The sequence below is a fragment of the Spinacia oleracea genome, chromosome 4 (assembly GCF_020520425.1).
Source record: "Spinacia oleracea cultivar Varoflay chromosome 4, BTI_SOV_V1, whole genome shotgun sequence".
Lineage (NCBI taxonomy): Eukaryota > Viridiplantae > Streptophyta > Magnoliopsida > Caryophyllales > Amaranthaceae > Spinacia > Spinacia oleracea.
Window position 1 is genome coordinate 61,200,894 of NC_079490.1, and position 13,882 is coordinate 61,214,775.

The 13,882-nt window shown below is 42.2% G+C and overlaps 1 protein-coding gene and 1 long non-coding RNA gene across 2 annotated transcripts; one reads left to right on the forward strand and one right to left on the reverse strand.

Moving 5' to 3' along the window:
- The first annotated feature begins 3,822 nt into the window (after window positions 1-3,822).
- Window positions 3,823-4,680, forward strand: LOC130471572 (uncharacterized). The gene is made up of 2 exons (XM_056841774.1): window positions 3,823-4,419; window positions 4,531-4,680. The coding sequence occupies exons 1-2, from the start codon at window positions 3,823-3,825 to the stop codon at window positions 4,678-4,680; spliced, it is 747 nt and encodes a 248-aa protein (XP_056697752.1).
- Window positions 4,681-9,745: 5,065 nt separating this feature from the next.
- Window positions 9,746-13,103, reverse strand: LOC130459754 (uncharacterized). Its single transcript, XR_008919351.1, has 6 exons — window positions 12,889-13,103; window positions 12,776-12,805; window positions 12,617-12,698; window positions 12,436-12,537; window positions 12,186-12,330; window positions 9,746-9,956 (listed from the first exon to the last, which is right to left on the reverse strand). It is a non-coding gene; the product is annotated as an uncharacterized lncRNA (long non-coding RNA).
- Between the last annotated feature and the right edge of the window lie 779 nt (window positions 13,104-13,882).

Consider the following 13,882-nt stretch of genomic DNA (forward strand, 5'->3'; position numbering starts at 1 on the left):
GATCCTCAGTTTTATTCATGATGGGGCCTCCCGCGCCCGCATCAAGACTTGTCTTCGAACTTGGACTCAACCCCAAGTAAAATTTTTGGAGCAACAACCATTTAGGAATCCCATAGTGAGGGCATTCCCTTTGGTACTCCTGGGGCACGAGCACACGAACCTGCTTGACTTTAGAGGCAAATTTGCTGACCCGTGCGAACGCACATAAACTCCGTGCGATCGCACAGGCTCTGTTCGAGCAATTCTCAGCCATTTTCCATCATTTTCAACATTTTTACCTGAAAAGTACAAAGATGGAATAAGGGGATAAAAATGCAACAAAACTATGCAAAACTATCAAAAAGCATAATGAAATTCTATAAAATCCTAGGCTTAGAGCTACATAAATGCCGCTCATCACCTGACGAGCAAATCCTAATGACAAGCGATGACAGTTGGTCGCTGCACTTCGACGGTGCTTCAAATCAGAATGGATGTGGTGTTGGAGTAATTCTAGTAGCCCCAGACGGCACCCACATTCCTATGTCAGCAAAACTGCAATTCAACGTCACAAAGAATGCGACATAATATGAAGCATGCATTATGGGCCTGGAAGCCGCCTTAGCATTGGGTGTCCAGAAACTTCGAGTCTACAGGGATTCTTCCCTGATCATCAATCAAATTTCCGGCAAATGGAAAGTAAGGAGCGAAAGCTTGGCTCCATACCAATCCTACCTTGAGAAGCTGTCTGAGCAAGTAGAAGAGCTTCGCTATACATACCTCCCAAGAGAGGAGAATCAATTCGCCAACGCACTAGCAAAGCTGGCTTCAATGATCAACATTCCAAATGGCAAGGCTGAAATGCCACTTACAATTGAAACGCGTCAAGAAGCAGCATATGTCCATGCTATTGACGACATCGAGACTGACAGAGAGGAACCTTGGTTCACAGACATTTAAAGGTATTTGCAAAACTCTGAATATCCCCCGCACTTTTCAAGCATGAGTCAAAGGGCTTTACTACTACAATCAACCAATTTCGTCATAGAAGGCGGCGTTTTATACAATAGGTCCCCTAACAGCCCCAATCTCCGATGTGTCGATAGGCACGAAGCCCAAAGAGTCATGGATTCCGTACATGCCGGAGTCTGTGGTACCCACATGAATGGGAAGATGTTGGGCCTCAAAGTCATCAGGGCTCGATATTATTGGACTACCCTCGAATGGGATTACTACTTCTTTATCAAGAAATGTCCTACCTGCCAAAAGTGTGCGAATCTGAAGCACACTCCCCCGTCCTTGCTATATTCTCAGTCATCACCATGGCCATTCTCAGCTTGGGGTATCGACGTCATCGGTAAAATCCACTCCAACAGGCACCGGGGGTCATGAGTTCATACTGGTCGCCATCGACTATTTCACTAAGTGGGTCGAAGCAAGTGGGTTCCAAGCAAGTGGCCCAGTTTATACAAGAAAACATCATATGCAGATACGGAGTTCCTCACGAGTTCATTAGTAGGGAACCCATTTTCATGGAGAGTGTGAAGATCTATTCATCGAGTACAAAATTCAACATCATCGTTCGTCGCCTTACCGCCCGCAAACTAATGGGGCAGTCGAAGCAGCCAACAAGAATGTCAAAACCATCATCATGAAAATGACAACCAATTACAAAGACTGGCCCCAGAAGCTGCACTTTGCATTGTGGGGGTATCGAACTTCAATTCGCACTTCAACTGGTGCAACCCCATTTTCATTAGTCTATGGAATGGAGGCAGTACAACCTATCTAGCTGGAGATACCTTCTCTAAGGATAGTCCTCGAAAGAAAAATTCCAGAAGCTGCATGGGTACTAGCAAGATATGATGAGCTAATCATGCTCGATGAGCGTCGACTTCAAGCCGCTCACCACGTACAAGTCTATCAGCGCCGAGTGGCCAGACATTTCAACGAGCGGGTCAGAACCCGAAACATCAAGGAAGGCGGGCTTGTCCTGAAAGCCCTTCGCAAAAGCGTCATGGACCCATGGGGAAAATTAAAACCCAACTGGGCTGGACCATACATTATCAAGAAAATCGTCTCCAGGGGAGCAATCGAATTAACAGATGTCGATGGGACAGAATTCCGATCCCTTACAAACCTCGATCAGCTCAAGAAGTTCTATGTCTAGTTCTATGTTCAAAATTCAAAATTCAAAAGCCAATTCAAAAAGTTCTGTATGTTAGAACTACGTTCGGCCTGATTCCTTAACGGGACACGTAGGCAACCTCAATCCGAGGCCCGGCCACTGTTTGGGGGGAAAATACCCTCTTGGTGACGTGGACAGACGTGGCAAGCAATGCCTATGTGGCTGCCAGCAGGGCGTATGGTAGCACCTTTTCAGACTCACCCTCAACTGTTGGGATCAATACAGCCGTTACAAACCGTTGATGGAGCCAACCTTCATTACGCATTTATTACTCAATTATGTGCAATTAAGCACAAACGTTACATTCTTGTTACGAAGGCCTATAAAATGGCTTAACTTTGTCAGTTTGTATATACGAATTCTAAGCAATAACAATACTATTATTCCATGCTATTACAACTTGCTCTCGTTACTCTAAATTATCTAGCTCGATCGATTGTTAGCACCATCATCAAGGCAAGTTCGTCTCTAAGTAGAATTTGCCCAAAACAATTTGGCGCCCACCGTGGGGCTGACAATCAAAAGCAGCTTGATAATACCATTCCAATCACCATGGCCGGAAATGCTAGGTCATCCGATGATATCACTCGTCGCTTTGAAGCCATGGAGCAGCGCATCAACATCCTCCAAAAGGAAAATAAAGCGTTGCACTCCCAGGTCAGATCCACCGCCTCCATCGCCACCGGGTCAAGGTTCCAGTATCGGCGAGACACCTCTGGTCTAAACCGCCGCTTAGATCTCGAAGCTGCTCTGGACCATCCCCTCCATGTACCTTTTGGCGAACCAGGAGGCCTAATCCTCGAACAGATCCGCGAATTTGACCCGCTGCCAAATCAGCCCCGCACTAACCCGAGTTGGATTCCCCCACCACCAACTCAACCATCTTCTGCAAATACATCGGCGGCCGCCATCGCCACAACAGCTGCCCGGGTCGCCTCATCTTAGGTCGGCATGACGACATCCACCATGGTATCGGTTCCCGCCTCCATTCCGGCATCTCGTCCGTTACCACCCCCAATGGTAACCATGTCGATGCCCCTGCCCGTCACAGTCCCGGCACAAGGACCGACACCGGCGACTCAAATGCCATGGGATCAACTCTTTTCTTAGCAAATCGTTCAGCCTGTTGTCAACCTAGCCACTTCAGCACCAGGAGCACCCCCCAGTTGATGGCGGTCCCTTTAGCCAGTCAGGCGCCGCAAGCAGTGTTCCCGAGCACCCTCATGCGACCAGACTCTTCTAGAAACTATTCTCCATATACTCCTCTTAACAGGTCAGTCGTTCTAGTTAGTCACAGTTTCGTAACTCCTTTCCCTTATGTTGCAGGTACCCATGCTACCCAAGGAACGCCCCCTTACATGCAACAAGTGGTGCCACAGGTCACTCGTCACCATCCTCACGGAGTATACCCACAAAATACTTACTACCAACACCTCCAAGCCAGCCTCCCCGAAACATTCAGTCCTCTCGTCCCGGTGCTCAACAGCATCTGTGAAAACACTAATCATCAACTCCAACAAATTACGACCATGATAAACAAAATCCCAGGAGTACCAACACCAATCAAAGAAGCCAGCCTGGACAATTATGCCGACTCACCATATGCCGACCCCATCAAGGCAATCGACATCCCGAAGCGATTCAGCCCACCTAATATGCCCATGTATGACGGAACGACCGATCCAAGGGAGCACATCTTGACCTACAAGCAACGAATGATGACAATCCTAGTTCCCAAACATATGAGGGAAGCTAGCCTTTGCAAAGGGTTCGGTTCGACGTTGATTGGACCCGCCTTGAAGTGGTTAACCAGCCTGCCAAACGGATGCATCACCTCTTTCGCTCATCTCGACAACATGTTTAATCAGCAGTTCGCTAGCAGCAGATGCTTGGAAAAGCAGACGAGCGACCTGTACCGTGTGGTCCAACGCCCTGACGAACCTCTGAAGGATTACATAGCTCTGTTCATCAGGGAGAAGGTAACTGTACCTGAGTGTGACGTCCCGACAGCAATCGAAGCGTTCAGACAAGGATTGTACGGCGAAACCGATCTTTGGAGGGATCTGATCAAATACCCCTACAAGACGTTTGAGGACGCTCAAGCCAAAGCAATGGCCCAAGTCAGGTTGGAAGAAACTCTCTATTCCAGGAAAGGAGCTAATTACTACACCAAGACGGAAAGGCGATTGCCCTACCCCAAGAGAAACAATGATCGCCCTGCCCCTTATTCCCGACCTCAACACGTAGCAATGGTGGAAGATGACGACGAATCCGACTGGAAAAATAGCCCGGACCTGCATCCAAAAATAAACGAATATTCTTTTTGTGTTGACACTGTAGGTCTGATGAACCACCTCTCGAAGATGGGGAAAGCGGTGCAGTGGCCACCGAAGTCCAATAAACCCGAATCAAAGAAGGACCCCTCAAAATGGTGTGATTTCCATGCCGACATCGGTCATACCACCAACCACTGCGTTGCATTAAGGAGAGAAGTAGCCTACCTGTTGATGTGAGGGGGTCGAAAAAGCGCGAGGCTAATGCGTGACCTTGTCCCTCGTGGGTGTGACGATTCTTTTTATTCAATCAAGTGTAATTGGATTTCCTGTGAGTATACACTCAATTGACTAGTAATATAGGAGTCGCCATTCAGTTTTTAACGACAATGAGAAAAACTGACAAAACCCGGTTATCGTGACATAAAGGGAGTGCAATTATGTTTGACCACGACGGCCGTAGGTTCCCTTGTGATCCCTGGTGTGGGGATCTCTCAATATACACCCGCAAGGTAGAGATTGAGGGTTCGGGGGACTGTAACTACCGAGAGGAGTAATTCGCTCGTCGATAACTCCAGAGGCAGGATATTCTTACTAGCTCAGCATAAATAATTGAAGGGGCATGCGTTAACTATTAAACTAATCTGAGTTGATTTTAGCAATATGCAACATATAATACTAATTCGATCGTGATTATCTGATTTAAATAACATTAAGGGACCTAGCATGATAATCCGATTTCCCAAAAATATTATATTTGTTAGGCGTGATATAACAATCAAATTAGGTTAGTTTAACAGTTCATAAAAAGGGAGAGCAAAGCAGTTAAATCATCGAAAAGGGACACATTACGACGCACCCTTGAGAGGTGCGTCACGGTTCTCAGAAAACTAACCACTTTGACTTTGCTATTTCTCCTTTTTATTTAACGAATCTCAATTATGGGACAGGATACGTTCTGTTCGATTTATGGATCGATTGCGACAGAACGCGTGAACAGTTTTGCAGCGAGAGGCTTAGGCTAGGAGTTGGAGTTAATACTCAGAATATAATTATGTGTTGTTGTGTATTGTTTCACGTCGAAACTAGGGGCCTATGTATAGGGAAGAGTTTGTGGAAAGATAGAATTGCAGAGTTCTAATCCACAAAGAATTAGGAAAAGAGACGTACCCAGGTATTTTCAGCGCCCAGGCCTGGGCGCCGAAGATTTCGGCGCCCAGAGCCAGGCGTTGAAAATAGGGTCTGGGCAGTTTTGTTTAGTCAGATTCGGATTCCTAAAATCCGTAGAGTTTGAGATTAATTTGAGTCTTTTAGCGCGTATCAATTTTACGACGGAATGCGTCTGGGCCCGTTACGAACTCTAGGTTCGTTAGGATTTTAATTAATACGTAACTCCTATTCCCGAATCCTATTAGAAATAGGATTCTCGCGGTTTTCTATCTCATTTAGGATTTATGTTGGAGTGCAACACCTAATTCTGACAGGTTTCTATCTTTTATGATTTGCTACTTTTAGACGCTACCTTTTACGGCAGTTACTATTTTTAGCAGGCTTCCATAAATAGCAGGTTTCGGGTGAAATGAAATGAGGAATCGAGATTCGTTTATTTTATAGGAGATGCGTTGTCAAGTGGAGTTTTTATGCTTTCATCATCGAACCTTTCCCTTGCGGGAATGGGGACAAAAGTAGGTGTCTACAGTTAGCCCCCACTTTGACTGAGTCTTGGAGTAAGACGATGGTCAAAGTATTAGACGGAGTGCGTCACACAAGTCATGGTGTATGTGACCTGTTTTGCGAGGGTCTCACGAGCCCCCGAGTGATAACATTTGACTTAAGGGTCATCACTTGAAGTGTCGACATATCCCTCACGTGTCATTGGGATTTGTCAACTGATAGTATAGAAACTTCCTCACTTTGTCATTGGAAGAATTTAAAAGGTGCGTAGAAACTCCCTCACTTTGTCATTGGGAGTAGCTACAGATGTTTTCGAAATCAAAGCTGTAAAGTGTAATTGGGCCTGGCCAAGCCCAATCACGAGGTAAAACGTTTTTAAAGATTCTCATTTTCAGGGCTAGCTAAACGAGGAAACCCCCTTGTTTTTATAGGACGTAAAACGAAGGAAAATCCAGCACATCGTTCTTTTTTGGAAAAACGGAAAACCAATCCTTTAATTTTTGGAAAAAAGGGAAAACCAATCCTTTAATTTTTGGAAAAAGGGAAAACCAATCCTTTAATTTTTGGAAAAAGGGAAAACCAATCCTTTAATTTTTGGAAAAAGGGAAAACCAATCCTTTAATTTTTGGAAAAAGGGAAAACCAATCCTTTAATTTTTGGAAAAAGGGAAAACCAATCCTTTAATTTTTGGAAAAAGGGAAAACCGATCCTTTAATTTTTGGAAAAAGGGAAAATCGATCCTTTAATTTTTAGAAAAAGGGAAAACCGAAAAAAGTTATCGCTGTAGCGACTAAGGACCTGCGCGGTTAGTGACGCAGACCCCGCCCGCTGAAGGTGGGCGAGCCTGTCCGCTGAGGGTGGACGCCCCGTCCGATAGAAGTGGAGGAATCTGTTTTGATGTTTTGAAAGTAAGGACCTACGCGGTTTGTGACGTAGACCCCGCCGGCTGAAGATGGCGAACCTGTCCGCTAAGGGTGGACGCCCCGCTCACTGGAGGTGAGCGAACCTGAATTCGTCTTTTCGATTTGCGTGTCGCGATCTTGCCCGATTGAGGTGGGCAAGTCCCTATTTCATTTTTTTCTTGTGATTTCTTTTGAGAATTTCTTTTCATTCATTCTTGCAGGAGCGAATTCTTTCGAGGGATGCTCGGATTTAGTTGCAACCTGAATGTGGGTTGACAACGTGCTTAGACGGACCATTGTCTTGTGGTCATCTTCTTTCATGGTTTTGAGCTAGTCTTTATGGCTCAATTTTGCCATTACCTGGGTCCTTGATTAGGGGACCATGTATAAGTATCAACGGCGACCTTTGTCTTGAGGTCGTAAACCGGTTTATTTTTTATTTTTTGAGACATCCAAACACGGGACTTCGTATAGCGTAGTCTGGGAATATTGTTTTTAACTTTGTATACTCTATATTTTCTTTCGAGCCCCCAAGAATTCGTGCTTGACGGTCATTTCTTGTTGAAGAGGTTCCTTGGGGATACACATTTCGTAATGTCCTTGATCGTGTTTGGGATTGCGCTCGTAAGTGCGAGCGATCTTTGTAGTGGCGTGCTACTTTTAACAAAGCCGTGAGGTGCGACTTTCGGCAATTTTAAAGTCGAATGAATATGGCAGGGCCCTATAGAAGTCAGAGCTGTTTTTTTTTGGGTCTGTGATCATTTTAGGCGCCCAGGCCTGGGCGTTGAAATAATTCACGCCCAGGTGGGGCGTTGAAAGTGCTGTTTGGGCTGGTCTTTTGATGACACAGTTGGCCTCTTGTTCATTCGTTTATTTCACTTGGAAGTTCTATGTATTCTCTTTTCTTTTGTTTTTTTCTTTATTTTTAGAACGTGACGACTTTCTTGAGAAGCCGTAGCCGATTGGTGGACTACGGTGCTTGTCGCTTTGGGACGATTATTTTAAGGAACTGTTGCTCTTAAGGTGTACAGTTATTGCAATAGTCGGGCGAGTCTATATGGCCCGAGGAACATACCTTGAGGTGTAAGACTTTGATCGCTCTTATATTTTTTGAACGTGTTCGTGAATGATGATATGTGTGTGCGAACGAGCGTTCATAGAATGGCCGTTGCGTGCGGTCCGTTAATCAGTTCCCTTGAATCAATTTTTTTTTGAGCAATGACTGATTTTGAATAGTTTCCTTAGAAGCTTGATAGGGGTCAGGCCCATTCATGAAGTGGGCTCAAGCATCGTGCCCTTTCGATCGTTCAAACATTTCCTTCGAGATTTTTTATTTTGCTATGGTCGTTTCGTAGCTTGGAGCCCCCAAGTATGCACATTGGGATGCTTCCTTTTGGCGTACGATTTTTTGTAGGTTCTTTTGAAAAAGGTTCCTTGGGGTTCCGCTCGTGTAGGTGCGAGCCATCCCTTCCGTGGTAGGTAATGTTTTGCTACCTTTAATCCTTAATGTAGAAGTCGTGTGGCTTGCATTTTGAATTTGGGCGATAAGTAGTCTTTGCCTCTTTTACACATGCTCTTTAGTGCAACATACCTTACTCTTTTTTCTTAGACTTGTATCGTGGGATGGTTGAACTTATGGTGCGACGTAGGCTTGTGTGGCCTAACAGCGTGTCTTAGAACATTCCTCCAGGTGTTGGGATATCATTATTATTTTTTGCATTGGAGTACTTTATCATACCTCGTTCAGGTGTTCGAACAAGTGTAGCATCTTCTGCGTGGGTTTGCACGGCTTATTACTTCGTTCGATGCGAGGATCCATAGGTGTTTCTTTCTTATTTTTATATCTGGGCAAAACATGGCTAGTAGAAAGATTCAGCGCCCAGGCTGGGGCGTTAAAGATATCGGCGCCCAGCTCTGGGCGTTGAAAATGATTTCTGGGCAGAACTTTGACAGTATCTTTTTCTTTCGCTTTTTTTGGAACGATGTAGACTGTGTAACGGGCGCTTTATAGGGCGAGCGTTATGTGCAGTGGTTTGATCGGAGTTTTGGTGACTCGCGATTTTCAGTTACCCTTGTTAGTGGGGTGACTTTATATATTCTAAGTAGTGCTTAGAATTTGGAAGGGGTTGTAGCCATTCTAAGGTTTGTTTTTCACAATTTAAAGCTTAGGATTGTGCCCCTATGATGTATGTATAGCATTAGCGTCACTAGTGGAAAAAATACCTGTTGAGGGGGGCATTTTGGGTTTATTGAGGCGAACAAGGCCCGCTGCGACAGACGTAGCTTCAACAGCTCAGTGATCTGTTGAGGCGGGCTTTGTTCGCCTCAACAGGTGATCTGTTGTGGGGGGCTTTCAAAAGCCCGCCTCAACAACCTCTACAGAAACGCGAAAAATAAGGACCTGTTGAGGGGGGCATTTAAGAAGCCCGCCTCAACAGCCTCCTCTGTTGAGGCTCACTTCTTAAATGCCCCCCTCAACAGGTCCTTATTTTTGCGCCAAAAATTCATATGTTGTTGAGGCGTACATTAAAAGCCCCCTTCAACAACATTAATTTTTTTTTTCCAAATTCTTTTAAAATATAAAATAGGCGGCAATAACCACAACTAGATATATACTCCATTGAGTATTGAAACATGTACCCAATCAACACCAAAATAGCAAAGGTATGAATCTTCTTATCTTTGATAAATAAATCATTACATTAACTTCATTTATATTAACCCAACAGAGCAAAGCGTATATATAGTACGTATGTTTACAATTTTTAAACACCTAGCTAGTCTAACAAATTACAACTAATATTAACAACTAAAGACAAAAGGCTAGAGAGCTAATCTAACAAATGTCTCTAATCCAGCCACTTAGGTCCCTTTAGATCATGCATTACAAACCTTAAGTAAGGTCGTGTTGACTTTCTTCCAATCGACTCGATCCCTAGCCTGCAAGTTGCATGGAAGGAAAATATATATGAGTACCAAAGTTTACACTCACGATATTGTCTTTACATTCCATTGAAGCATAAAATTAAAAGATATAGTTGCAGACTATAGAGATAATTAAGTACGTTGTTGACCTATAACGACCCAATGAGCCTTAAATGTGCATACGTAGATTAGAATGAGTTTTAGAAAGTTAAAGCTATGTATATTAGTCATGTAATAAGAATCAAATGAGTCCTTAGGTTCTTTAGTTCAAAGTTGGGAGCGGAAATGTCATTTTAGCTCTAAACATGACCTATAACGACCTAATGAGCCTTAAATGTGCATAAATAGATTCGAATGAGTTTTAGAAAGTTAAAACTATGTATATTAGTCATGTAATAAGAATCAAATGAGTCCTTAGGTTTTTTAGTTCAAAGTTGGGAGCGGAAATGTCATTTTAGCTCTAAACATGACCTATAACGACCTAATGAGCCTTAAATGTGCATAAATAGATTCGAATGAGTTTTAGAAAGTTAAAACTATGTATGTTAGTCATGTAATAAGAATCAAATGAGTCCTTAGGTTCTTTAGTTCAAAGTTGGGAGCGGAAATGTCATTTTAGCTCTAAACATGACCTATAACGACCTAATGAGCCTTAAATGTGCATAAATTGATTCGAATGAGTTTATAAAGTTAAAAATATGCATATTAATCATGTAATAAGAATCAAATGAGTCCTTAGGTTCTTTAGTTCAAAGTTGGGAGCGGAAATGTCATTTTAGCTCTAAATATGACCTATAACGACCTAATGAGCCTTAAATATGCATAAATAGATTCGAATGAGTTTTATAAAGTTAAAAATATGCATATTTATCATGTAATAAGAATCAAATGAGTCCTTAGGTTCTTTAGTTCAAAGTTGGGAGCGGAAATGTCATTTTAGCTCTAAATATGACCTATAACGACCCAATGAGCCTTAAATGTGCATACGTAGATTGGAATGAGTTTTAGAAAGTTAAAACTATGCATATTAATCATGCAATAAGAATCAAATGAGTCCTTAGGTTCTTTAGTTCAAAGTTGGGAGCGGAAATGTTATTTTAGCTCTAAATATGACCTATAACGACCCAATGAGCCTTAATTGTGCATACGTAGATTGGAATGAGTTTTAGAAAGTGAAAAGTAGAGGTGAAATTTGACTCAAGTAAAAGTAGTGTTTCTCGGATGATGGAGAAGATCTTGTTAATAAATTTGGAAGGGGGGCTTGAACCTTAAAAGATGATCAGTTTTTCATTAAAGAAAGGTTTTAACTGCTGCTAGGTCTTTTTCAGAGAGAGGAATGGAGAAGAATTGTGTGTAATAACCAGGCTTCTATTGAGAACTTATTCGTCACTTGATCCCTGATGCATCAGAGATTGCTAACAGCTTACAAGCTAATTAGTTGGAATGTGGATTGCGATCCTTTTGGTTCTTTGTATGGATCTAGGGATGAAAGTTTACACATTCATAATTCTTTGCCCTTTTGGCTCTAGAATGTGGTTTTCTATACTGCAGATGACTGAATTTCCTGGACCTATACGGACCAGTGACTATTGAAATTGGGGGAGGAGGTCAAGATTTCTAGAAAAAGAAATACAAATAAAAACACCACTTATTATAAACTTTATGGTATGCTATTTTCTAAATTCATTTATGGGATCTGTCTGAGCATGCATGAATGGCAGTTTTCTGCTCAGTGGAAGAATTGGCATGCTATTCATACACATTGTAGTCAGATTTCAGAACAGCTTCTAGGTGCTCAGTAGAACAGATGCAGGCTCTGAGTAACCTATGCATATTTTGTAGTTTGTGGACTATTTGTTGTCATTTTAGTTCAGCTTGTATTCCTCTTGTATATGAAGAGTCTCTTACACAAGCCCTCTTTGCATTGTAATTGACAAACTGAAGCCAGGTTGTTGTACGCCTGGAGTATGCAGGGGATTTGATTCCACTGTTAACTTCAGTTCCCAAAAAAACATAGCATATAGTAAAAGGTGTGACAATGTCATGTATAAAAAATCAAATACGACTACACCTAGCATTTTCCTTTCATGCAAGACCAGCATATTAGTATTCAGTAGCAAGACCAGCAGATCAGTATTCACAGCAGTATTCACAGCAGCAGCAAGACCAGCATATTAGTATTCAAAGCAATAAATTAGCAAATCCAGCAGACTTGTAATTATGGAAAAAATTAAAGAACTTTACCAAATCCATGAAGATATAAACGCTTCCATCTTTGTGTCTAAACAACCTAAGTAAATAAATACTCGGTTGTAAAAAACTTAGCCCATAGCTCACGAACCACATCTATTTCCTCATCGGTATAAGGCGCATTTCTTGGAGTGTAAGCCTGAAATAAGTAACATGATAAGTAATGCTACTTGTAAATTAAGAATTCTACTACGTACAAGTACTAGTATTAGTAGTTCAACTAACATATGGTAAAAGAACGAACATTATCTAACCGCTCATCAGAGTTATGGTGTAACGTGACTATTTCATGCATGAACTTCATAATGTAATAGCCACACTCGCGGGCACCGACTTGTTGAGCACACTGATTTGGAAACAAATCATAAATTATATATCCAAGTAGTTACCCAAAAAAAAGTAAAGCTAATTAGTAAGCATGATACCTTTACAGGGAAGCCTTTCAACCCCTGCGTAGTCGCTCTATTCGGACAAATCCCATCATTAAATTTGTACAGTTGGTATGCCCTGAAAGTTGAGTAAAACTTCATGAATCTGATTCGGCACGAAAAGAAATAACTTAAAAAGAAATGAAAGTAACTTACAAACACAAGATTCCATATTTTGACAGTATGCTGCACAAAAGTAATCATTGTTACACATGTTGAAAACTAATTGTTCAATTAAAAAAAACTAAGATTTGGTTTTAAGTCCAAACCTTGGTCTGATGGCTGATTCTTCTATTGCAAAATGAGGAATAGATGGATATAAGGAAGACAGGGTTGAATAGCTTGGTCTGAAGTTCTCGAAGAAGCATAAAACAGAACAGCTACATAGTCCTGATTGAGGCTGTACACCAAATGCAGCGCTTTTTGCAATGATGCTTCATCTACCTTGAAAATTAGAAGTAAGCAAACGCTATTAGATTTAGTTGAAAAGTAACAGAAAGGAAAAAGCTCCACATAAAATAACATAGCTATAGAAGCTCCTAATTTGGTTATCAAAGTCCTTTCTTACGTTAAGTATCAAACCACAGTTTGTTTCCATGCAACAGGATGGATAACTGAATGAGCCCCTATGCATGCAACTATGCAAGGGTTAAGCTACAAGCACCTTGCACTACTCATACTCAGCCATATTCAAAAGCCTTGTAAGTAGAACTAGTTAATATGAGACTGGTCCTCGGCAAAGCAAGAGGCACGGAGGTTGGCTGCGGACTGTGCGTACATTTTCAAATTTTGACAGGTGCTCGACGACCTGGCTTGATTAAATTTTTAACCAGGAAACAAAAAAAGACTAAAAAAATCTCTAGGGGGGCAGACTAGTTTTTTTTCACACCGTTAACATAATACTTGCAATAAAGAAGTGTTTACAATCTGCGTTATTATCAGATACTGTAGCAGGCTATATCAGGTACACCAGTTGGTTGCATCAGGTACACCAGCTGGTTGAGCTGCTGCGAGCCCAAACCACAGACCGATAAATCCAACCTTGACCAAAAATGCCATAACAACTAGTACAGGCAATGCAACCAAGTAGAAGGTGACAAAGTTTATTGTTGCACCTATTTTAGTCCTTGTTGAACCTGTCAAAGCCCCACAGGCAGCTGTCTATGGACAGTTTCCGATCTCACAAAACCCCAGAATAGGAACTCAACAACAGCAAGAGCAATATTGTAGCAGAATAAAAATGGAACTAAAAGAACTTGAAAA